At 50.7% G+C, this 23,419-nt stretch overlaps 1 protein-coding gene across 3 annotated transcripts; it reads right to left on the reverse strand.

Annotated features, from left to right (window-relative positions):
- Positions 1 to 3,652: 3,652 nt before the first annotated feature.
- Positions 3,653 to 23,070, reverse strand: MFSD4A (major facilitator superfamily domain containing 4A). 3 transcript variants are annotated; one of them, XM_068660323.1, is made up of 10 exons: positions 22,892 to 23,070; positions 16,399 to 16,597; positions 16,028 to 16,267; positions 11,506 to 11,674; positions 9,742 to 9,857; positions 8,538 to 8,711; positions 6,520 to 6,667; positions 5,784 to 5,854; positions 5,447 to 5,567; positions 3,653 to 4,789 (listed from the first exon to the last, which is right to left on the reverse strand). In XM_068660323.1, exons 1-10 carry the CDS (start codon positions 23,053 to 23,055, stop codon positions 4,725 to 4,727), a joined length of 1,467 nt encoding a protein of 488 aa, XP_068516424.1. In that variant the 5' UTR covers positions 23,056 to 23,070; the 3' UTR covers positions 3,653 to 4,724. The 3 variants fall into 3 exon arrangements, with proteins under 3 accessions (XP_068516424.1, XP_068516427.1, XP_068516425.1); XM_068660326.1 differs by lacking the exon at positions 22,892 to 23,070 and adding an exon at positions 22,300 to 22,750; XM_068660324.1 differs by lacking the exon at positions 22,892 to 23,070 and adding an exon at positions 17,983 to 20,063.
- Positions 23,071 to 23,419: the final 349 nt, after the last annotated feature.

Here is a 23,419-nt window from a genome sequence, read left to right on the forward strand (position 1 = left end):
TTAACTGAGACTGGAATAGCTCTCATCTTCTGAATGTACATGTGCACACAGTCACTGCCCGAGAGGATGTGTGTTCGTTGTGTGATCTGGCTTTCAGATTAGTGTCAACGATGCTTACAGTGTACACTCAGAGCAAATACTGCACTATGCAGTTGCCACTTTTAAATGTTTTGCACATGCTGTTGAGGCTTTTGAGGGCTTTTTCTTTCCTTTCCTTTTTTTTTTTTTTTAAGAACTCAAATCAATTTTACCATGGTGTGGGCTAAGTATTTGCCAAAGGTTATTTTTAAATGCATCTTTGACATTGCTGTATGCCACGTCTTCTATAAAAGTGTCTTAACTGTATCTTTGAATAATTTTATATTCATGGAATGACAATTTGGGCTTTTTTTTCCCCTAAAACACTTCTCTGTTGAGACCATGCATTGCAGAAGGTTTTCATCTCAAAGTAGGGATTTTGGCAGGGTGAGAGGATTACAGTATAATTAGTAACCCTTGGAAAACGGGGGTCTTTTAGTGGAGACACCGAAAGAACTGTAAGCAGTGCAGTCCAAGAGGTTGGAAAGCTGTGTTTGGAGCCCGTTTCGGTCCTTGGGCAGTACATGCAGCAGTGCTGTACTAATAACTGGAAGCTGTTTTGTTTTGTTTTCCTTCTTTCTCTATTTTTTTTTAAACACAGGAAGGCTTCGAGGATGGCTTCTGCATGGTTCCTAGTGTGTGCTGTGTGCTGGGGGGGGGGGGTTTACAATACCTGGGTTTGCTCTAGGCTCCTTGAGATGCATTGTGGTTTTTTTTGGCTAGCATGTCTTAAATCTTCAGGCTTTGAAATTGCTTTATAGAATTGTGTTGACTTTTTGTTCTGCTGTTGTTCAGTTGCACAGAGTTTTATATATATGATGTACTAGTTTTAACGTTAATTCTCTGTGAACAGGGTTGAGATTATTCATTGTAGTTTAAAAAAAAAAATGTATTCTAAAACTCCCTTTGAAAATCTTGTTTGTATTCTGTTGCAGTGTTACCAGATGGCCTTATGTACGTCACAGTGTTTTGTGATAAGTACAGTAGCACATTTAATGCTTATCTCTCCCAAACCCCTCTGTTTTTATAGCTGAGAAGTATATTCTTAATAATAGAGATGCATAAACGGGAAAATTTAAATGACATGTATGGTAAGGATAGTGGTCGTCTCCTCTAATGTATGTTAGGACAGCTGGAATTAATCTGAGACTGAAATGGCTCTGAGTAGGGGCAGTTCACCAGCACAAGACTTTGTCTTGAGAATGTGAGAACTGCTGGGTGAGCTGATGGCAGATTTGAGTCGTATGCCAGCAGCTTGTAAATTGGGAAAGACGCCTTGGCTTCATCAGAACTGCTCTAACTTACACCAGCTGAGAATCTGGTCCTTGCGGCTTTTTGTCCGTGGCTCAGAGAGAGCCAGGGAGGGAAGGTTGAGCTAAATTTTTGAGAACTTCAGCAACCCAATCAGCTGTGGTGGTATGTGACAGTTGTCATTCTGTTTAAAGTGCACATCTGTTTTGGAAAGTGATTTTCTGATGCCTTTAGTGTTACTCCTCAAGTGAGTTTTTAGGTTAATCTGGATTCTCTTTAAATCAGCAAGATGATTTCTGCAGTATTTTCGATACTACAGCAGCTCTGACATTTCTGCTTGGGGCAGGCTATGGAGACAATCATGTAAGTTAACTCGTTAACTCTGAAATTGATTTGATTTTACTTTACTTTAAGTAAAAATGGTATTGAAGTCAGCAAATAACATTTTCAGTTACTCTTTCCAGAACAGAATTGCATTTAATATGCATATATAGTACCGAGTCGAGAGACAAAGCAAGTTGTGTTCTAGCAAACATCTGCTGGCTTCCTAAAGTGGAGACTTACTCTAGACAGGGACTTTTAGAGCCAGCTGTAATCTTACACCGCTTTGGTGCTCTTCTTACAGTTGGGTAAACTTGCCTGTGAGAGAGTAGCTTCTCAGTTGAACTTTTTTTTGAAAAGAAAAAAAAAGAAAAAAAAAACTTATAAGAGTATCTTAATGCCATTGTGTTTTAAAAAAATGCTGGTATGTAATGCAAGTACATAAATAGCCAAAGTTTTCAGTAATTGTTCAGTGTTAACTAAATTTGCTTTTATTTAACCTTCCAAGATAACATATTAGGAAGACCTTCAGCATGTTGATATCATATTGAAAAAAACTCCGATCAACTTGATTATCGCAGATATGCAGTTATTTGAACACATTTCAGGTTTGACTTTAGAATTTGGAGGGCAAAGTTCTATGATGCAAAACTTACTTTGGAGGACGTGCACTGTATTGACACTTCAAAGTAACTAATACTACTTTTCGAGAGTGGCGTATTGGCAGTTTTTATTCAAACATAATGAAGGTCTTTCCTGAGAAATCAGGTGACTTTTCTATTGCTTCAATTTTTGTGCAAAAAAAAAAAAAAAATCAATGTATTGCAATCTTTTTTTAAAAATGGGGTGGGAATAGTTAAAGAAAACTATTTTATGTAAGAACTGACAGAGGGATTTGCTTTGTATAATGCAAGCTGGCTTTAAAAAAGCATTGTAGCAAATTATTCAAGTCAATCATATGTTAATAGTTATGTGCAACCAGACATGCAAAACAATTGTATTTTTTTAAATAAATATTTTTAACAAAGTTCCTGATCTTTTGACTGTTTCTTTCAGTGGAGGAAATTGAAAGTGGCAGCTGCAGGGCGGCTTGCTCTGTGATAGTGAGGGAGTTCATCAGACCTCGAGCTAACCTGTCTTGTTGGCAGAAGCACAGGCTTGCTCGAATGGAGACAGAGACGGCGCTGCTGCTGGCTTTGTGGTGCCATGCAGTTTTTGTGCCAGAGCAGGTACCATTCCCCTCAGTGAATAGCTCCTTTCCATATCCTCTCCATTTCCAGCAAAGTGGAAATCTGAATTACCAAGTACACTTCTATCAAAAGAAATACTGTTCTGGAAATTGCATTTTGCTAGGTATTGTCCGTCTACAAGGACATCATAAAACGTGTTTTGTTTTTTTTTAAATAGCTGACAGCACCTGTTATGATATAAATGTAATCAGCATAGATGTCTTTCTAAATAACCTCCCTCAGTTTATTGTTTCATGCTCATTTCCTCTGTACAGACATGGAGAGAATGCTGTCATAGTGGGAGGGTCTCTATTAATACCAGACTTATTTATTTATTTTTGCTGTGATTGGGTTTTGCAGTACACCACTTACTTTTCATCCCAGCTGTCTCCAGGAGCGTAACAGTGGCATCCTGTGGCTCTAGAGAAGAATTACAGCATGCGCTGCACTGGATGTGAGGCAGGAGGGCTCCTGGAGGGTAGGGATGAGTAAAGCCCCAACTTCAACTGTGTTTATCCTCCTTCATGCTTTGACCTAGAGCACGTTCAGGTTTATGTATACAGCAGTAGCTCAACAAGACTACACTCTGAGAGGATTTCTACAGAAGCCACATGTGAAGATATTTTAGGGAAGGTAAGGGCTACTGCTTGGGAAAACAGAAATTCTATTTACCAGCTGTTAGATTCAATCTAAATTTGAGAGTCGGAACTGTTGAATAGAGTAGCTGATAGTCTTGGCCACAAAGGGCTTAAGTTACCTGAGTCCAGTCGTGCTGAGAATCTAGCAATCAATCACCTTTAATTAAACACTGCTTTATATACACACGTACATATGTACATCCACATACAGCAGTTAAAGCAAAAAGTACATGTCCAATCACTCACTGAAGAAATAGATGCATGGAGCTTTACATTCTAAAGCCAGTCCTTTCTTCGTAGCTTGTAATAGGCCATGCGTGGGTTATAAGAGTACCTTACAGAAGGCACCTGTCCTGTTATAATAAGTATTGCACAGATTAAGCAGCTGGAGGCTGGCTCCAAAATACCTCTGTTTAAGCTTCAACTGGAAGCTAGAAATAAAACTGCCCTAAAAGACACTGCAACTGTAGCAGCTAACATAATGACTTAAAGCAAAACAAAACATCACAACTCATTCTTGTCTCTAAAAAAGAAAAGCTAATGATTTTAATAATCAAGAGGCCCTAGCATGCTGAATAAGACACTGTCTTAGTGAACATCTGATACTGTGTAATATACAAGAATCAACTGTGCAAATATAGATAGAGCCTGCTACCACTGTGCACTTGGTGGGTTCTACCAATAGCATAATTTTTCCCATTTGGAAGTATTCACGGAGATCACATACACTCCTGTGTTGCACCAAAAAATAGTTCAAAACCAGTATTGTGCTGTAAATTGTAAGGGTTCCTGTACTTTACAGACCGAAAAAAAGAAACAAAAACGTCGAGGTCAATGACTTAAGCCAGAAGAATTTCAAAGTCTTACACATGGAACAAAGTGTTCGCCTCCACCTTTCATCCTGAATCGGTAAGGAAAGCTCATTTGCAGGACTAATTGTTCTCCATCATCCCTCCCCTACTGCTGCAGCCTTTCAGGTACAGGGTAAGTCTGATGTTTATAGTCTTTTTGGTACATGTGGTACGGGCAACTTGTGCTTAGCTTCCCATGGTGTTTTAGGACGTTTTCTTGATTCTGACTTACCCAAACTAATGTGCTTTTGATTGCAGAAAACTTGCGTGATTTAGTCATTAAGTGTGAAATCATCCTTAATAGTACTGCTTAATTGTGTGCTGTTTTATTGCTTGTCTAGGGCACGGCCACTGCTTTAGCGCTGATACTGTCCAGTGTCATCCATTACTGCTGGTTTGTCAGGTGAGGCAGCATCCATATCTGCAAAATTGACATTAGACACATTTAAGTGAACATGCATGAGGTCTCGGCCTGGATGTTGCTCTTCTATCACCCACCCCACTAGGTTTTTGCTTTGCTGGTCACAGAAGAAAGGCCTCAATCTCCAGTAACCTGAACAAGTTCCTCGCCTGTCACACAGTGCCCCTTCTGTAAGAGGTGCTTGAAAAGAAAAAGAGTGTGCATAGACTGGCGCAACAGGTAAGAAAAATCTTTCATCGGTGAGCCTTTTCTCACGAGCCTGACAGCTGTTTTGGAGGGCAGACCCAATCGTTCCCTGGATTTTAGCCAAGAAACAGCCTTGGGAAGCCTGTGCTAGCAGGGCTTACTCCTGCTAGCTCAGCCATAGCATGCAGTGCTAGTACAGCTGGCAGCCGATTTGGTTTAAGCTTCCTCTGTGATATCCACAGACCATTCCTAGTTTTTTCCCTTGCTTCTCCAACAGAAAAGAAAGCAAATTCTGAGCTGTGGCTGCCAAGGCTTTGTGGGCAAGTCAAAGCAGGAAGAAGGGGCAGGAAGCAGCAGTAAAATAAACATTTCCTTGCATTTTGCTGAAGTGCTGCACCCTGGTTATGTATTGATGCATATGCCACTCTTCCTCTCATTATAAAGCTGGGCTTAGTGCTGGCGCTTTCTTACCTGACGGGGGCTTGGGGTACATCCTGTGGAAAAACAAGAGGAAAGCGTAGAAGGTAAAGGCCAAGCCTCCAAAGATCATTCCACAGACCAGGAAACTGTAGCTGCCCTGATCATGGATAATCTGCAATTGGAGGGGAAAAAAGAAAAAGGAACAGACGTGTCATCATAGCACTCAAATACCTAATTAGCAATTAGTGAGAGCTTTACGTTTCGATAACTCAAATGTAAACCAGTGCTTTTCCCCACAGCTACTGTCCAAAACTGAGACTAAGGTTTCTATTTAAAAGTTCCACTCAGTTTTTGGCATGCCCTGTCTTTTTCCTTTGCCAACACTTACCGATCCCACCAGTAACTGCAGTACCATCTCTCCAATTCCAGCTCCAGTCACTAGCACAGTCGTGGCACAGCCTGCAAAGAAACAGTGCAAGAGATACTGCCAGAGAACAGATGATTCAGCCACCAGGACCAGGCTGGTAACTTCTTTAAACTGCTCCTTCACGGACCTCTCTGTACAAGATTTACAAACACTCGATGGATGTTTCCATCTCATGTTGAGAATCACTCTTCTAAAATGTGGGTAGTACAGAAAGGTAAAAGTTTAAGGCAAAAACCATCTCCTGTTCTGTAACTTGTCTCTGTCAGCAGAGGTGCTGCTGCTTCTTGCTGAAAAAACCTCATTTTTCTGTATCGCTGTCCCAGAGACTAAGCTTGGCAGAGACCTCCTATAAAAGCTGGCCAAACCAGGATTTTCAGTTCACTGATAACCTGGATGATGCTGTCAGAACAGAAACCCTCGTCAGTCCCTGAGAGCTCTAAAGCTGCAGGAAACTAAGCACCAGTCTGGATCCCTGCCTGTAGAAGTTATTAGCACAGTGAATCTGGGATTTGTGCAGTCAGGTTTTCCAATTACAAGCTCGAATGAAAATTGTATTTAGTAGCAGATCTTTCTTCCAGTCCTCCTAAGCATCCCTGAAGAGGGAAGGGGATTTGCTAGGTGTGATGGTGTCTGAGCTCTAGCCTTGAACACCTGCCTACTTTCAGAGTCTGCCAGGCGTGCCCAAATCCCTGCTTACCTTTGTACTGCAGGATGTCCTCAGTGTAGGCAAGCATGCTGGGGAAAGTGCTGCTGAGAAACAGACCCAGAGATGCTGTTCCCACAAACAAGAAGACAACACTGTAGGAGAAAATCAGGAGCAGGAGGAAGGTTATCAGGACTCCAACCTGTGGACAACAAACACAGAGTCAGCAGGAAGGTAAATACTGAGTTACAGTAACTCTAGCTTTTCTCTTTTTCCCCAGCAGAATACAACATCAACTACATTTTTACAGTCTAAAAAAAAAAATAATGAAGTAACAAGTCAAATTAAAATCCATCCATCTTTACAGTGCAGAATTTGGTTCTTTTTCTAATGGGACTTAAAACTGAATATATGTAATTTATCTGTCTTGACTTCATTAGGTAGAGAGTTAAGATCATGTCTTGAAAAATACTTCTTTGGCTTTAAATACAACAGCACTGCTACCTCCGTAATATAAATATGTTTCAATCATTAATTAAGTCTTACTCAGCAGGCTAAAACATTCGCTCACTCTCAATAACTGTTCACAACCCTACCCCTCACAAGCAGAGCCAAAGAGCCAAATAAATTTAAACAAACTTGCCCTCACTTCTGGCTTGCTTTAAGTGTACAAGTAATAGCAAAACCATCCAAGATGCAGTTAGCCATGGCAAAGAGTCAGCAGAGGGAGCTCTGCAATACCAACTCAAGTTATGTTTCTTAATCGTTCAGGCCCTAATTAGGGGTGTGTGCACATATACACAAGAGCAATTTGGATTCTAAAGAAAATGAATTCAAACTGCAGTTTGCTATAATGCTGGAACGACTGCCAAGAGCTGCTCTGTCGTACTACACAGAGCAGCACTTACCAGCAAGCACAGCATCGAGTGTTACTCAAGCCAATTTTTGTCCTTGGATGATACTACTACTGCTGCCTTTAAAGGGAAGTGAGAAGGCTTCTGTTAAGGGTTGGATGCTCTTCCCTCCTCTCTGCAAATATGAGCAGCTGCTAAAGAACTAAATCCTGTCCTTGGGTTTAATAGAGCAGTCATGCAATTAAGAAAAGTAAAGTAATTAAGCAGATACATAGGACTGCTCACACCAGCTATCTGATCTAGAGCTGCTGGGGCTGAGCTTTCCCTGCTCCCATGTAACTAGTGACTGTGTTCTGAAATAGGAAGTAATTATACTCATTTTTAAAATAATTGCAATTCATTTGGCTGCAGCCGTTGGTATCTAAAATTCGGTTTTAAAGTGACCAGCCACAAGGTGCCAAGCAAGCTTCCTCACCTGTGGCCTGTCTGCAACAGACCTTGGCCTTCAAAACATCCCCATGTGTACTGTCACCCCTCTTCTCTCACCACCTCACAATATTACTGTAAGACTTGCTATGAAAATAAATTCTGGTTTAAATAAATTGTAAATTAATTGCCATCTTTAAAAAAAAAAACAAACACAAAACAATAACATGATGGGGAAATGGAACCTGCGCTGTTGTCTATCACATCCTTCTATACATCTTTGTTATATATCCTTTACAGGCTTCCTTCCCCTTTTTTCAAATGAATATATTTTAATTTAAGCAAACTAACCTTAACTTGATTTATTTCATAGCTGCTACAGTCTAAGCAGAGAATTTACTGAACTAGTGGATTTACTTCCTTCCCTTTCCCATGGCTAACACAAGCATTAATTTCCGTGTAGATGCCAGAGAAGATACTGTGCAAAGTAAATAAAGTTGGCAGACACTTTACTAGGTGCTCTCAGAAATCTGGCATTAGATCAACTGAGGAGCAAGCTCAAGAAAAAGCAGTACAATCAAGTTGTAAGTCCTAGCTACCTCCTATATCTATCAGCTGCAAACACAGAGAGGGTTGCAGAGGAAGATGAACGCAGCTCGTGTGTGCTAGGCAGACTGCCTGGTGCAAATCTGGCCGAGGTATGCCCTGAGAATCGCTGCAGCTCCGCACACCAAAACCAAAAGGAGCACCTTGGAGGCAAGCAGAGCAGAGGCATGGTAAAAATAGCCTTACCACATTGATGAAGACCATAGTCGCTGGCTTCATTCGGTAGGACACGGGAATAGAAATGAGTCTGCCCAGTGTGATGAATCCCCAGAAGAGGCTGGGCAAGTAGCCAGCCACTTTATGGACCACAGAGAGAGGCTCTTCCACGGCATAGCTGTAAATGAAGCCCGAGTACTCTCCCTGTGGGAAAAACAAAACAGCATGTCACATCGACGTGGTGATTTACAGGCTTTGCAGCTTCATCCTGTCCCTCAAGTATTCACACTTGTGACCGTGCAGGAGCCCACCTATGGATTTGCTATCGAACCTCAGTGAACCTCGTTCCTAAGAGTTGGCAGCTGGAGACAAGCTTCCACCAGGAGGAGAACACAGGGCTTAAGTGCTCCTAAAAGGGCAAGACTTAACAGCTCTGCTAGGTAAAATACTTACTAAGCTCTTATCTATACAGATGCTTTCTTCCCTAAAGGCTGTCTTGGACCTGCACATTCTTAACACCTCTCCTCGTAAGAACCCAGACTCAGCCTTGAAGATGGAGGCCCTAAAAAGTTCCAGCGTCTGACAGCTGCTTCGTGTAACCCCACTCCTGTTTCACACCTCAGTGAGACCCAGCAGCGTTTTTACCCTGAGTGGACTGAGACAAAACTGTTGAAAGAAAAGGAACAACAGCCAGCCGAGAGTGAGTCTTCCTCCTCTGGACAGAAGTGCTACGTACAGCAAACCCGCTGTGCCTGCGCTGGTGAGGGACATGCCGGCAGGCCGCTACAGGGACCCCATGCATGCTCTCCTCTTGGATTTTGTGGGCTCAGGAGACCCGTCAAACAAAGAACCACCGTTTCTTAGGACATAAAACAAAGCTGTGCTTGCGCCCTGGCTGAAATGAGAAGACTTCCACTGCTCACAAGCAGACAACGCCACACCTCCAGCTCTAAACTGGCCAGGTTAGCAGCGGTAGCCATCCAGCTGCAGCACCGCAGAGCCTTAGAGAAATCACACAACCCTCCCAAGAAGCAGGGCAGGTATCAGCCAGACTGATTAGCTTTTAATGAGCTACCCTGGGAGCCAGACTGCTGCACAGGCAGACCCTCAGGTCCAGCCTGCTGCACATGAGGGACATGTGGTTGTCTCTAGGTTTGGGCTGTTTTAAGTGATTTGGAAGGAAGAAAGCCATGTAGCTTTGGTCAGACAAGAGCCCTCTATCAGCTGAACTCACCACAATCCCATCAGTCATGAAGAGAACAAGAGCCCCAGTGATGTGGACTGCGAAGTAGGTGTAAGAAGCCCCTCTGAAGTTTTTGCTTTGGCAGCAGCTAAATAAGTCATCATGACCTGGTGAAAAACAATGCAAAGCAAACTTAGCTGGAACGTCCCCCTGGGGCTGGGTGGTTGCCAGCCCGCAATGGGGATTTGTTTTGTGCTCAGCTGCAGGACAGAGACACGGAGAGGACTGTGAACAACGTGGAACACTGCTGACCTCTGCCAGCACGGCTTTCTGTACCTACCTAGAAAACTTCAGAAGGAAGACATGCTTTGAGGCTGCTATCCACAGACCGGGATCCTAGCTCTCCAAGATACTTGCTGCTTATCTCTCAGGAGCTGCTTAGGCTCTTCTTCCCATTCCTGAGCTCCACTTTGCTGGCCCCACTCGTACAGTCAAAAGAAACAAGCCCATTCAGCCCCAGCACTCGTGTTCAGCGTCCCTCACAGCCACATGGCCGAGCCCTGCCCAGGACAGCTCACATTCTCCAGCTAAACAATATTTAACCAAACAAGCCAGCTCTGGGAAAGAGGGTGATAAACACACAAGCTGGTGTCGCTTCCTCTGAGTCGACAGCAGAACAAGAATGTGCTCGAGCCTTAACCAACTTAACCAAAGCACCAGCCTTAACCTCACTGCACTCGGAGCCCGGAGCAGGTGAGATGATTGCTCCTGCACGGGCAAAGATGAAATTCTCACTGCTTCTATGGGGAAGGAGGGATTTTGCCAGCACAGACGTGCCTGCCAAAGATCACAGTAGTCAGCCAAATAGCCTCCCAGCTCCTCTAAGGATTCATCCCAAAGGCGTTTAAGAGAAGGATGGAGATTTGATGACCGTGAGGCTCCAGTTGTATGAAAACGGGCAGCTGGGCTGAGGAAAGAAGCCCTCAGTGTCTCAGCTAAGGGAAATGCTATTAGATGAACACAGCCTTACTAGACACCAGAGAACCCACACCGCTAGGCACAGTTATGAACCATTCTCTGCAGCACCTCACCACATCTCTAACTGCATCTGCTTCCAAGTTTTCCCTAAAATTTAATTGTTAAGGTAAAGCCATCTCTTCTGTAACAATGCTCCTCTCATAACCCTAAAACGTGATTACTTCCGAGATTCACTAGCTGGAGAATTGACTTTGATATGTTTCTCTTGGGTAGCAAAGAACAATGCTACTATTGTCCACAAAACGGGGTGTAGTCACAAGTTCAAACTATTGCTGGAATTTAACTTTTCGCCTCAAAAAAGGGCACTATCCTTATTCCTTTCAGTTCTTAAAAAAAAAAAAATCAGCTTTCTGCAGAATGATCGCCACTTTTATTCTGAACCGTCAGAGGAGCCAGCTCAAAACCTGACTGCAAACCAGAAGGAAACAAAGGGGCACGACTTTCACGTGTGCTTAAAAAAACCTTGAGAGCCCAGGATTAATTTCGGGGAGCTTGCAGGAAAGCAGCCTGGCATCCCAGTGACAGCATACTAACCTCTGGTCAGGGGTTATGGTCCCAAAAAATCTGAGGGCAATTGGGCACGAAATGGGATTGTTTGGGTACTTTTGGATTACACTCACTTGTATGTTTTGGAAAGTTTTCTCCTTAGACAATAGCAATTAAGCTCACTTGTTAAACTCAATGGAGACATTCTGAAATTCATCTTTTTTCTTTTTTTCCTCCCCCCAGCTCACCACCCTTCCCCCAGACCCGTTAAGAGAGGTGCCTCCAGCTCACCTCCTGCTGCGTGGGGTCTCTGCACGGAGGTAGCGAGATCGTCCTTCACCGTAGGTCGTGTTTCCATCGCCAGCTCATCTGCTGACAGCAGCGGATGGCTGCTGCTGTTGAAGCACGGCACCATCCGCTCCTTGTAGAGCAAGAAGAACACCGCGATGGGGACTGGCAGCTGTGGAGGGGGAGCAGAGAGGGGCAGGTAAGCACTGCACACATCCCACACAGAGCACAGGCCAGTTCCCCGCTCACGAGGGACTTTTAGGAAGCTGGATTCAGCACCTACAATAGATATTGGTGAGTTAATCTCCCTCTGAGAGCAACCTCGTGCTGCTCTGACCTCAGGGCAAGGGCAGAAGCTGGCAAAGGGGTAAGGAGCCACTGCAGGAAGGACTGAGGCTTGTTAGTGAAACACACTAAAAAAAAAAAAAAAAGGCATCAATCTGAGAAGATTCTCAATCCAGACAATCTGGGTGCGGGGGTCCTGGTAGGGCTGGGACCATTCACCTGGGTTGGGGGACAGGAGCACTAGACCAGAAGGCACCCGATACACATCTCCTGAAGCCTGTACCAACCCTTTGAAACCAAAACGTTCTGGTTTCCAAGCATGCGTCTACTTCTGCAAAAAGAATAATAATAAAGTAGCTTTTTTTTTTTTTTCCTTGTGGAGAGCCGAGCAGTTTGAACGGGAGACCTTTGGCTGAAACGCTTTGTGAGGAATGCACAAGCTGCTCCACGACCTGCTTTGTCCAGCCATTAGCAGGGGTTGCTCAGCATCTCGTAAGAGACGAGCTCGTGATTCGCAGGCCAACAGGCACGGCCCTGCTGCAGCCCAGCAGCCCCAAACAAACCCCTCAGCACAGCCTCTGCTGAGGGACCTGGGACCAAGAGCAACCACGCTGCTCCTCCAGCCCCTGCCCTCTTGGCCACAGCTGCCTAAGAGTCGCCCACACACCAGGGTCCCCACTGCATGGGTGCTGGGGACCCACCAGCACCTTTCCCTGCAGTCAGGGCTTTCTGCCCAGCGCTGGCACATGTGGGGACAAAAGAGGGGGACCTCAGGCTTGCACCTGCCCGCTGGATCCATCACACAGCAGCATCAGGACCCCCCAGCACCACGCTCCCTCACTGCCTTGTGCCCAGGGACGAGCCTGCATCCTGCACACAGCCACGACTTGATGGTGCCTGCAAGCCCAGAGGGACTTGGATCTTTTTTTTTAGGAGGGGGGGGGGAGAGAAAATAGAGGGAAGTAAATGAAGCTGGGTCTGCCCCTGGCCAGCCCTCCCTTCTCCTCCTCCTGCTGCAACCAAGCAGTGTTTATTCTGCAACGCACTGGGGGAGAAAGCCAGGAAATCCTAAGTGACAGCTCACTCTCCAGCCATTGAGCTCTTGTTTTCTACATGTCTGTGAGCAAGTGTGAGCTCTAGCTCCAAATTTCCTGCCTTTTGTTGGCTCGTGGCACTATTTAAATGTATGGAGAATTCCCCCCCACACCCGCCTCTCTTGCATGAATTCATTTATGAGGACTTCATTGTTCTGGGAACAATGGGAATAGGAACAGTTAGTTCGGTCCCATGGAAGAAAAACGCATTTGCTTGATAGTTCTAATCCTTCCGGAGGTCAGGACCAGATTTTTATTCTTCTAAACTGCAGATTTTGCAAAAAAAAACAAAAACAAAACACACCACACAGAGGGACTGGCCAGATAGATAACAGCTCCGGGCACTTAAGGAGTGCTCAGTGCCTATGCAGGTTCCCAGTGGGACCACAGGCATGGCCCTGCTCCTGCAACCCCAAAGTAAGCAGGTCCCCTTCCTCTTTATCCAGGCAGTACCACCTCAAAACTGGCAGTGCCTTGGGTGCGCAAGTCCCAGCTCCATCAAGACAGGAACTGGTTGCTGATGGCTCACCAGCGCTGGCTGTTCCTGGTAGGAAATGCCCCAAACCTGGACTCTCGCTTGCCATCAAGCGCAGCCCTTGCCCACCACCATGCCAAAATGAGCTCAGGGAAGAAAGGAAAGGAAAGGAAAGCTCGGGAGCAAGCAGGTTTCCAGGGCCCCATCCCGAGCCAGGGCTGTGTCCCACACATCAGCCTGCTGGCAGGGCAGCTGGGGACGGTCACCCGTGACCAGCAGCCCCGCGGGAGAGCCCAGCCATCAATCCAGGGTGCGCGCAGGGGACGGGGCGTCCGCAAAAGCACTTTGCTTGTTCCACAGGCAGGTGGAGAGGAGCAAACAGAGGCAAACAGCGGAGCCCTGCCAGGGCACACTTCAACCGGCAAAGGAACAGACCCACACCGCAGGTGCAGCCTACCCCGTGCCCCAGGACAGCTCGAGGACCGTCCCTTCCACACCACCAGCTCCTGCAGCTCCGTGTGCACCAGCTGGAGGGAGGTGGAGCAGCGAGGATGAGCCCAGGTCACAGAGGGAACATGGGAACATCGAGCTGGGAGCCTGCACGGGGTGGAAGGCAAAATACCCAGGGAGAGCCCCACTGCCTGTAGCCACCTCTCCAGCCCCAGCTCTGACCTGCTGGGGACGTCACCCCCAGCCCCGTGCAGTTTTTAACTGTCATTATAAACTCAACCGCGTGATGCAACAACTCGTTAAGCGTGAGTATAACTCCAGGATCCTGCCCTCCAGTTTCTATTTCAGTCTCCCCCCCTCCCACCAGGAGCATGGGGTTGTTCCCTGCCATCGTGTCCAAGCTACTTTTAAGCAACCTAAGCACAATGGAGCGCCCTGCACTTCCCCTGGGAAACCACCTTCCGGACAAACACGTCCCTCTCGGAGGAACATTTTCCTGATTTCCAGCCCCTTGGAACGGGCAGGATGATGAAATTTCCGTTCTGTGGGAAACTGAATTTTAAAATGTGTTTTTGTTCCAAATCGAGATAAAAAGCCAAAATTTTCTCTTAGAATGAAAAATTTTGGCTGTGAGTCATCCAAGCACTTCATTTTGATAATGCTGAACCATTTAATTCTACCAAAGCAAAAACATTTTGCTTCAAGAACATTGAACCAACTATTCCATTGGCTTTACACTTTGTGTTCATGCCAAAGCCAAATTGAGACATTTCAACTTTAAACAAAGCAAGAAATCGAAATGAATCATTTCAGCTGTCCTGTCAGAATACACGCAGCCCTCAGAACTGGCACGGAATTGGGGTTTTGACCATTAAAAAAAAAAAAAAGTTGCTGGTTCTGGTTTCCATTTCTACAGCTTACTCATTTCATCCCCTTCCCTGGGGTTTTCAGTTCCATCTCCTTTCTCTGACATTTACACCTTAAAGGGTCGGTTCTGGAGTGCAGCTACCTGCACTACCTCCAGCCAGCGGGCTGGGTTACCCCATTTAAATAAGGAATCAAGGCAGCTCCCTCTGCGAGGCTTTGGAGAAGACAATAATGGCCCTGCTTGGTAAGGAGACACACGTGTCTGACTCCCCAGCTCCCCTTGTCTTCGTTACCTAATCCTCAGGAGCCCAGCAGCATCCTGCTGCCTCCCCAGGGGTCCTGCTCGCTGCGTGCGCACACAACCCGCACCGACAGCGCTTGAACTTGCAGCGATGCTCAAACCCAGCTCGTGGCCTGCCCACACCAGCTGCTGGGTGCAGAGGGACTCAGCCCGGGGTCTCATCCTGCTCCCACGGGCGGCAACAGCAGCAAAATGTCCAGGGGCCAGTGGTGGGAAGAGGCTCTGATGACCGCCCTCCCGTCAGTGCTCCGGGCGTCGGATGTGTGCTGCATTCAAGGCAGATATTAAGCGCTGCCTTTGAAACTAAATTAGCTTGCCCAAGATAGACTGGCAAAATAGATAATGCTCCAGTGTAATTAAAAGCACATTTCCCATGGCATACACAGAGTCAGAGGTAATTACAACAGCCTTCTCCTAGGCAGAGGACATCGTCCTCGGTACTTCTGCAGAGGAACTCATTTCAGCACCCGCCCAGGTATTTGGGCTGACTGCTCTGCTCACATCAGCGATGAGCACCGCTGGAATAGGTGCACTGGGGTTTTAGTTTATCATCTAATGGGCAGACCACGAGCAGACAGAACCTGTGCCCTTTGCCTAGCACCGATGAAGCAGTGGAGGATCCAGGGCTGCTCGGCAGCCTGGAGTGGGGAGAGCACATCTTTAACCATCACCCTTCTGCCAAAATGCAAACCTGCACAGCTGGGGGCAGTGAGCAGCCACTGTGCCTTCCTCTAAAAACTAAAGCCACTGCCCCAGTAACCCCGTCCTTTGGTGGGCATTTTCCTACAAATACAGAGGCTGCCGTGCCTTCCTCACACCACCAGCCCCGACCCCAGCCTGACAACGGGAAGATTTTGTGGCTCTGAGCATCACGAGCTGCTTTAACTCCTGGATACGCGGATGCTGGAGGTACAAGCAGCTTCCAAGGAGAGCAGACAAGGCACCCGCTGACCACAACCACCCACTCGCCTCCTCCATCGCTGGCACCACCCAAGGGGAACCCCCAACCACCGGCATGGTCTGCGGCACACCAACAGCCCCCGCAGCACTCACATTGATGAGGGCCATGATCCAGAAGGCGTAGGAGACGCGGGTGACCACCATGCCTTTCATCGGCAGGTCGTAGTGGGACAGGTTGCCCGGGTGGTGCGGGACCAGCGACTTGCGGATGTGAGGGAGGTTGCTGGAGGCGTTGGCCGTGGCGTTCGAGAGGATGCAGTTGGTGTCCGAGAGGAAGGGGTCAGCGATCAGCGGGCTCAGCAGCGCTCCAAAACCCACGAAGAAATGAAGGGCCTGCAAGAGGTGAGGCACGCAAGTGGAGCTGGTGGCTACGGCCCTCCGTGCAGAGCCTGGCTGAGCTCCTCTCTCCTCTTCCTCGGGGGAGGAAGCACAGCCTGGGGGGGGGACGCAGGCTCCACGCTCACCTGCAGGAAGATGGCCGAGTCCTTCTGGTAGATCTTCACCAGCTGCATGTTGGAGATGGTGTCGATGCAGCCCATGGCCAGGCCCGCCACGGCCATGACCACAGCCAGGACCACCACATTGTGGCACAAGGGGATGATGGCGAAGACCAGGGAGATGGCGAGGGACGAGGCAAAGAGCGCAAACAGCGACTGAGCCAACCTGAGGGAGGGAACGGGGACAGGAGAGAATTAGTGCCTTGAGCAGCATCCACAACACGGCACCGCCTTGTGTTTTCAGCCCCAATCAGTTGGTGGCAATGACATTCTCAGGTGATGTCCCCACAGGCTGGCAGGGGGATACCCTGCTCCTCTGTGCCCCCACATCCAGCCGTAACCAGCCCAGGGCACAGCATCTCCTGCCTGGAGCGTGATGCCCCCCAGAGGCAGATCTTCTGGGCAGCTTCCAAGAAGAGCAACCATCCCTTCAAACCTTTTCTGCACATTTCAAGGCGGACGACCCAAGAACCTTCCCTTGTTAATGGCATGGATCCACCATGCTGCACCCTGCGCTCTGCTCTGGCAGCATCGCCCGTCCCCCAGCACAGCAGGGCAGAGCTCAGGACCACAGCCGAACTCAGGACCGCGGCCGTTCCCTCTGCAGGTGGCTGCTTTCTGTCCCGCTCGTGCCACGGGAGAAGCCCCAGGGACGGGCACGGTGCAGGAGGCTGGTGCATTGCACCGCGAGCCCAGCGCCAGCCAGAGAACGGCGCCCAGGCTGGCACCGCGCTGCTCCGGAGCTGCCAAGTCCAAAGGCAGGAAGGAAGGAAGGAAACGGGGACCAGACAGCGAAGCACTGGAACGACTGAGGCTAGCAGAAAGATGGGACTCCAGAGTCACAGCAGCGAGTAAATAGCTCGTCCCTCCCAGCCTGGGCTCCCACGCCCTGCCCCAAGCCCGGTGCAGTGGCAGCTGGGGTCTGCAGCAGGTGAAACGCCCCCAGCTCGCTCCCCCAGGCCATCTGCTTGCTGCAGCCACTTCACGCTCTGCTCAAAGAGGCAGGAGAAGGCATGGGGGAGGCACAAGGCAGAGCTGCCACGAGAGCCAGCTGGGCACCACGGTGCCCGTCCTTCTGCCCTGGCTGCTCGTCCAGGACGGCTCAGCCTCAGACACATCACACCCGTGCTTCTGCGTGGCCCTCACTCACCTGCAGACGCTCAGTAATCTGTCTTCCTACGTCCTGCACTTCAGCAGCGTCAGGAGGAAAACAGCCCAAGAGCAGTTGTCCCTTATCCTCAGGCCTGGTGGCACAAGCTGGGTGGTGCCGGAGGCTCGGTGAGCCCACCTCACCCAGCCCAACCTCACGCACCCATCAGCGAGACCACGCTGGGCGAGCCAACGTTTTGGAAAGCTGTGACTCCCCATCTTCCTCGGGCAGCAACACGGGGATCCAGCAGGGGATTTCTGGGGGAGGGAGGGAGCAAAGCGAGGTGTGCACAGCCAAGGCAGGAAAAAAACAGCGAGCACGTGAGCGAGAAGCAGCTTCGAGCCTGGAGAGAGGAGGCAGCGCTCCGCAGGGTACAGCAGGAGGGCGAGCAGCAGAGGTACCAGCAGCTGGTGAATCCGAGGCTGGGAGCGATGGAGGAAGGCGCACCGAGACCTCCCCAAACGCCTCCTCTCTTCTGCAGCCCCAGCACTGCGTTTGCCTGGCTGGGGAGCACGTTCATTACTGGAGTTAAACATTAATTGCAAATAATCCATTCTTAAAAAGCACTGCGCAGACAACCTCGCCACTCCCCAAAGAGCAGAAATTCCTGCCTGCAGCCGTACGGTGTTAATCACAGCATCGTGCCTGCCCCCAGACAGCAGCAGCTCACAGCCCAGGGCAGCACACAGCCCCCCACTCCTTCTCTGGCTCTGGCATCAGTGGTGAGACCAAGGAATTGCCCTCTTCTCACACCACATCACCCAGGGGTACTTGAGGGACACTGGCCAGGCACCATGCAGCCAGCTGGGGATGCCTTCAGAGACAAACCTTTTCGGGAGCAGCTTTTCAGAGCGGGTCTGAACCCCGTGCCTTGCTGATGTGAAGCCAACGTGCCCTTCCAGAGGGCTTCATGAGCCACCCTGACGTTAATGCAGTGCCGTGGCTGCCCTGCCCATCACGAACCAGTCCCCGTGTCCTCGGGTGCCATGGGCAAAAGCTCGCTTAATCTTGATTTTCAGTCCAAATACAGGCTGCGAAAGTGGGGCTTCATGTTCCTTCTGGCCTCTTGTGTTCCTGGAGCACCCAGCGCGCATCCCGGCTCCATCACAACCCTTGGGGGAAGATCTGCAGCCTGGCACCAGCAGGTTCGGGCTGACCTGCTGCAGGGGATGTAGCACCGCGCTCCACCACTGCCAGCAAAGCTCGCCCTCTCCCCCCCTTGCAGCATACACGAGCCCCAGCTCACGGCTCCTGTCGCAGTGGGCGCTCTCCAACCTGCAGGATGTTTTTCCCTACCTCAGAAAGCATTTTCTAAGTCCCTCACATCAAGAAGAAAAACGATAATCAGGTTAATTCCATTTGGCAAAACCGATCATTAAAACCCCAAAGCTCTAAGAGGACAAAGTGAGGACACGGAGGAAGGAGAGGGCATGGATTATCCCCCTCCTGCCTTCAGGTACCCCGGTCTCCATCGGGAAGCACTGGCCGGGGTGGAGGAGCCTCCCCCGAGGAGCCCGTGCTCGCCACCATGCTCCGTGCTCTCCCAGCAACAAAAGGCTTTGCTCTCCTTCCCCATGAGAACCGTCCTGCACGCACCAGCCACGTGTCTGAGCAGAAACCTTCAGAGGACGGGCATCTGAAGGGCAGGGAGGGGACGGGGCCACTGCTCCCAGAGGACGCTCTGTGGTGTGAGCGGGCACCTGGGGATCAGGGGAAAGAAAGCAGGGTCAGAGGGTCCCATCTCATAACCCTCCTGGTCCTGATGGGGATCACGACTTCAGGCAGAGCCTGCACAAGGTCTCAATGCAGCAACAGCCACACCAGCCCCCTCCTCTCCTCTGCTCGTGCCAGTGGGGTCAGCTCAGGCTGACCTGACACTGGGAGCAAGAGCAAAAAACGCTCGGTTTTCACAAAGGCAGTTTCAGCATGACAAAAAGCCAGCTGGGGTACAGGTGCTCGGTTACCTGCTGCTTCTGTCCCAAGCACACGTGGCACAGCAGCACAGAGCGAGCACAGCTTTAGCTTTACAATGCAAGCATGAAACCCAGTAAAAATGGCTTGAAAAGGAAAAGGTGAAGGCCAGGAGAGAAAAGCCTTCGGTGTTCTTCACCCGTGGGTGCACAGAGCTCCTCACGAAGGGCATCAGCTGCTCCCAAGGCTGTGTTGGTCACGGCACCTCTACCAGGACCCCCAAACCTTATTCCCACCTATGTGAGAAAACAATTTCACTGTACCTCACAAAAAAAAAGTTGAATTCTTCTGAGCCAGAGCTGCAGTTAGAGCCCAGCGATCCCCAGGCACAACCTAGCAGAGAGCAGAGCCCATGCTGTGAGCCCAACGTGCACGGCAGAGAGGCAGGAGGCTGCTCCATGCTCCCCGGCCAGCCAAGGGGCCGCAGGGCACAGCCAAAGCCCCACTGCAAGCACTGGAAGCAACAGCTACATCTGTGCACTGCTCGTGATGACAAACTTTCTTCTTTGAAGTCTAGCAGGAGAGGGAGTTTTGGAGCTGGTCCTGGCAATCCCAGCTCGCAGCGAGTTGTGGAGGGAATTTTTTGTGGAGGGAATTTTTTGGCCTGTTCTCCCATGTGCCTGGTGACAGGACGAGGGGGAATGGGCTAAAGTTACGCCAGGGGAGTTTTAGGTTAGATGTTAGGAAGAATTTCTTTACTGAAAGGGTTGTGAGGCATTGGAACGGGCTGCCCAGGGAGGTGGTGGAGTCACCATCCCTGGAAGTCTTCAAAAGACGTTTAGATGTAGAGCTTAGGGATATGGTTTAGTGGGGACTGTTAGTTTTAGGTCAGAGGTTGGACTCGATGATCTTGAGGTCTCTTCCAACCTAGAAAATTCTGTGATTCTGTGAATGGTGCCATCGTTACGCTCTGTCCTCGCAGCGCTCCAGGACTCCAGCAGGGCCAGGAGAGCAGAGACCACGACCCTGTGTTCAGCAGCTTCTCTGCGGAGAGGAACCAGAGCCTCATTCAGGTGCCACCTGCCCCCTTCTGCCACTAAACCCAGCCACAACGCTGCTTTCTTGCACGCATTTGTCGTTCAGAGCAGAGGGCTCAGACCAACAGGATTTTAACCAAAAGCAAGCCTCTGTCCCTCAACATGAGAAATTAATTGTGAGCTAGACCATGGCTCAGCCGCACTGCTGCCAGGTGAGGCTCTGGGACCCTCTCCCAGCCAGCAAAACCCACCCCAGTGCTCCTGCCTGCCCTGGGATCACTCAGTCCTCCAGCCCATGGAGCAGGAGCGCACGGCAGGGCAGCACGGGAAGGAGAGCGGAGCTCAGAGCCCGCACACGTTTGCTTGTCCAAACCCACGCATCAAACCACTGCACTGCTCGGAGTAACCCTGGTGTGTTCACAAGCCACAAGCACCCGAAATGCCCTCCTGCCAGAGCTCGTGGGCACGGCAAAGCCCCTTGCTCAAGGAGCCCCGAGCGCGTCCTGGTGCGCAGCCCCAGCGAGCAGCGCGCGTGCTGTCCTCCCCAACTTGCTGCTGCAGAGTTAAAAGTTCAGGAGCCTCCAACCACGAAACCTCAAGCTGGTTTTTACGAGGTGCTGGCCAGGGGCAGGAGGTTTTGGGTAGGAAGCTGATGACAGGAAACAATTCTGCTTTTTCCTCCGCCACTGCTTCAAACACTCTCGAAGCAGAGCGGGGCTGACAGAGCGCTGCCTGCCCACCCCCGGCAGCCTCAGGTCTGTGTCAGACCCAGGGCGAGGTCCCCACACACCGTCCCCGTCCCCCCACATCGTGCTCCTCTCCTAGCACAGCCCGGGCTGCTCCACGAAGCCTCTGGGCTCTGCCTGGGCACGGCGGCTGGGACAGCTCCCGCACCATGATGGTGACTTCACAGGTGCTCTGATGGCACCGAACTCAGCCAACGCTCCCCACTTGTCATGAGAAAAGAGTTTAACAAGACATTTTTAAACAGGCTTTCGATGGAAGCGAAGGTCTCATGCGAGATTCTTTTCTATACATATTAAATTTATCCAGGTGACCTGTGTCTGGAGACACACGCGGAGGTGAAACGTTACCCCACCACCTGGAGAATGAGCGGCAAGGTAAATAACCAGCTAAGCCTCCGGAGAGCGGAGCTGTCATCAAGCCTCTGATGTAGTGCCCGTTTGGCACCCTTCAGGGTTGAGCTTTGCACATTACTTATGTTAAACACATCCTGGGCAGAAGCTTGGCGTGAGTCCCTGCTCAGCTGCACCTCGCTGATGCCCGCTGCTGCCCTCATCCCCTGGCATCGCGCCGTGCCCCCGCGGCCAGGGGGCTGGCAGTGCCTCAGCTCCTGACCCGGGGTTATTAAAACAGGCCCTCGATGTTATCTTTGTGATAAGCGATTCGGGTAAGGGAAACATCCTCCAGGAAGTTCTCACTGTAACTTCGTGCCGCGGCTGCCCCTGTCCCGAGCTCGGGGGCACGGGCAGCGGGTGGCAGGGAACGGGTGGGCAAGCAGGACCCCGAGCAGCCCCCAGCCCACACCCCCAGCCCTCCCTTGGTCCCCTCCCTCCCTCCCATACCCCCAGCTGCCCCTCGGCACCCAGCACCCGGCACCCAGCCCCATTTTCCAGGGGGGCCGCCGGGCTCCGCGCCCCGGCTGAGCCGTGCGAGCCCTGGGGAAGGGCGCGGGGGGCCCGGCGCTGGCCGCCCCTAGCCCGGGGCTGCTGCGGAGGGGAGGGAGGGGGGGGGCTCCCGGCTCCTTACGTCCTCTTGAAGACCCCTCCGAGGCAGCTGCCGAGCAGGAGGCAGAACTGCTGCGAGAAGAAGACCCAGGTGATCTGCGAGAGCGAGCTCTGCGTCTGGCAGCGCAGGTCCAGCAGCGTGGGCCCCAGGAAGGCGATGCAGAGGCCGAAGCTGAAGAAAACGCTCCAGTAGGTGAGGGTGGGCTGCAGGTTCCTGCGGAACCTCGCCGACACCCGCTCGTCCCACCACATCCTGGGGGGGGGGCGGCGGCGCGGGGCGGCCCGCGGCGATGCGGCTCCAGCGCCGCCCGGCCCCGCTCCTCCTTCGCGGCTCTGCCTCCGGAGCCCGCCGAGCCCCGTCGGGCGCCGCCTCCTCCCTCTCCTCCTCCTCCTCCTCCTCCTTCCTCCTCCTCGTCGTCCTCCTCCTCCTCCTCCCGGGGCCGGGCGGAGCCTCCCGCGGGCGAGCAGCGCGCAGCGGGGTCCCCCCGGAGCCCCCCGGTGGCCGCGTCTCAGAGCATCCCTCGGCGCTCAGCCCACGTCCCGGCCCCCGGAGCTGTCACCCGCTGTCCCCCCTGCCCCTGTCACCCTCTGTCCCTCGGCCACCCTCTTGTCACCGCGGCCAGCGCGATCCGAGTCGCCTCTGCCCCTTCTCCAAGCGCGCTGGCTTTTGGGGAGCGCGTGCGTTTGGAAGCCGGAGCGGCTGATGCTTACGCAAAAGGTCTCCTCTAGAGGCTGGGTTTATAAATATTTCACCTACTTTTAGGGGAAGACTGGCCATTTTTAGAATGCTCTTTCCAGGCAAACCGGAATCGCTGGAGCCGAGCCAGGGCAGAGGGCTGGCTGCAGCCCTGAGCCCCTTCGGTGCCACCCCGAGCTGGGGACCCCCCCTGGCTGCTCCCCCATCCCCTGACCTCAGGAATGCTGCTCCGGGGCCCTGGGTGCTGCCTTCCACCTGGACATAGCTTAATGTTTAGCTAATCCAAATTGCATCTGAGTCCTAATTCTTCCCCATCTGTGGCATCCGCAGGAGCCTTCCTGGTGAAAGGAGGGCAGGATCCGGCCCTCTCCCACCAGCACAGCAAACAAATGAACAAACCGTGGGCAGTGGCAGGGGGCAGGTGGGAGGTGAAGCCCCGATTGCC

The sequence above is a fragment of the Anas acuta genome, chromosome 24 (assembly GCF_963932015.1).
Source record: "Anas acuta chromosome 24, bAnaAcu1.1, whole genome shotgun sequence".
Lineage (NCBI taxonomy): Eukaryota > Metazoa > Chordata > Aves > Anseriformes > Anatidae > Anas > Anas acuta.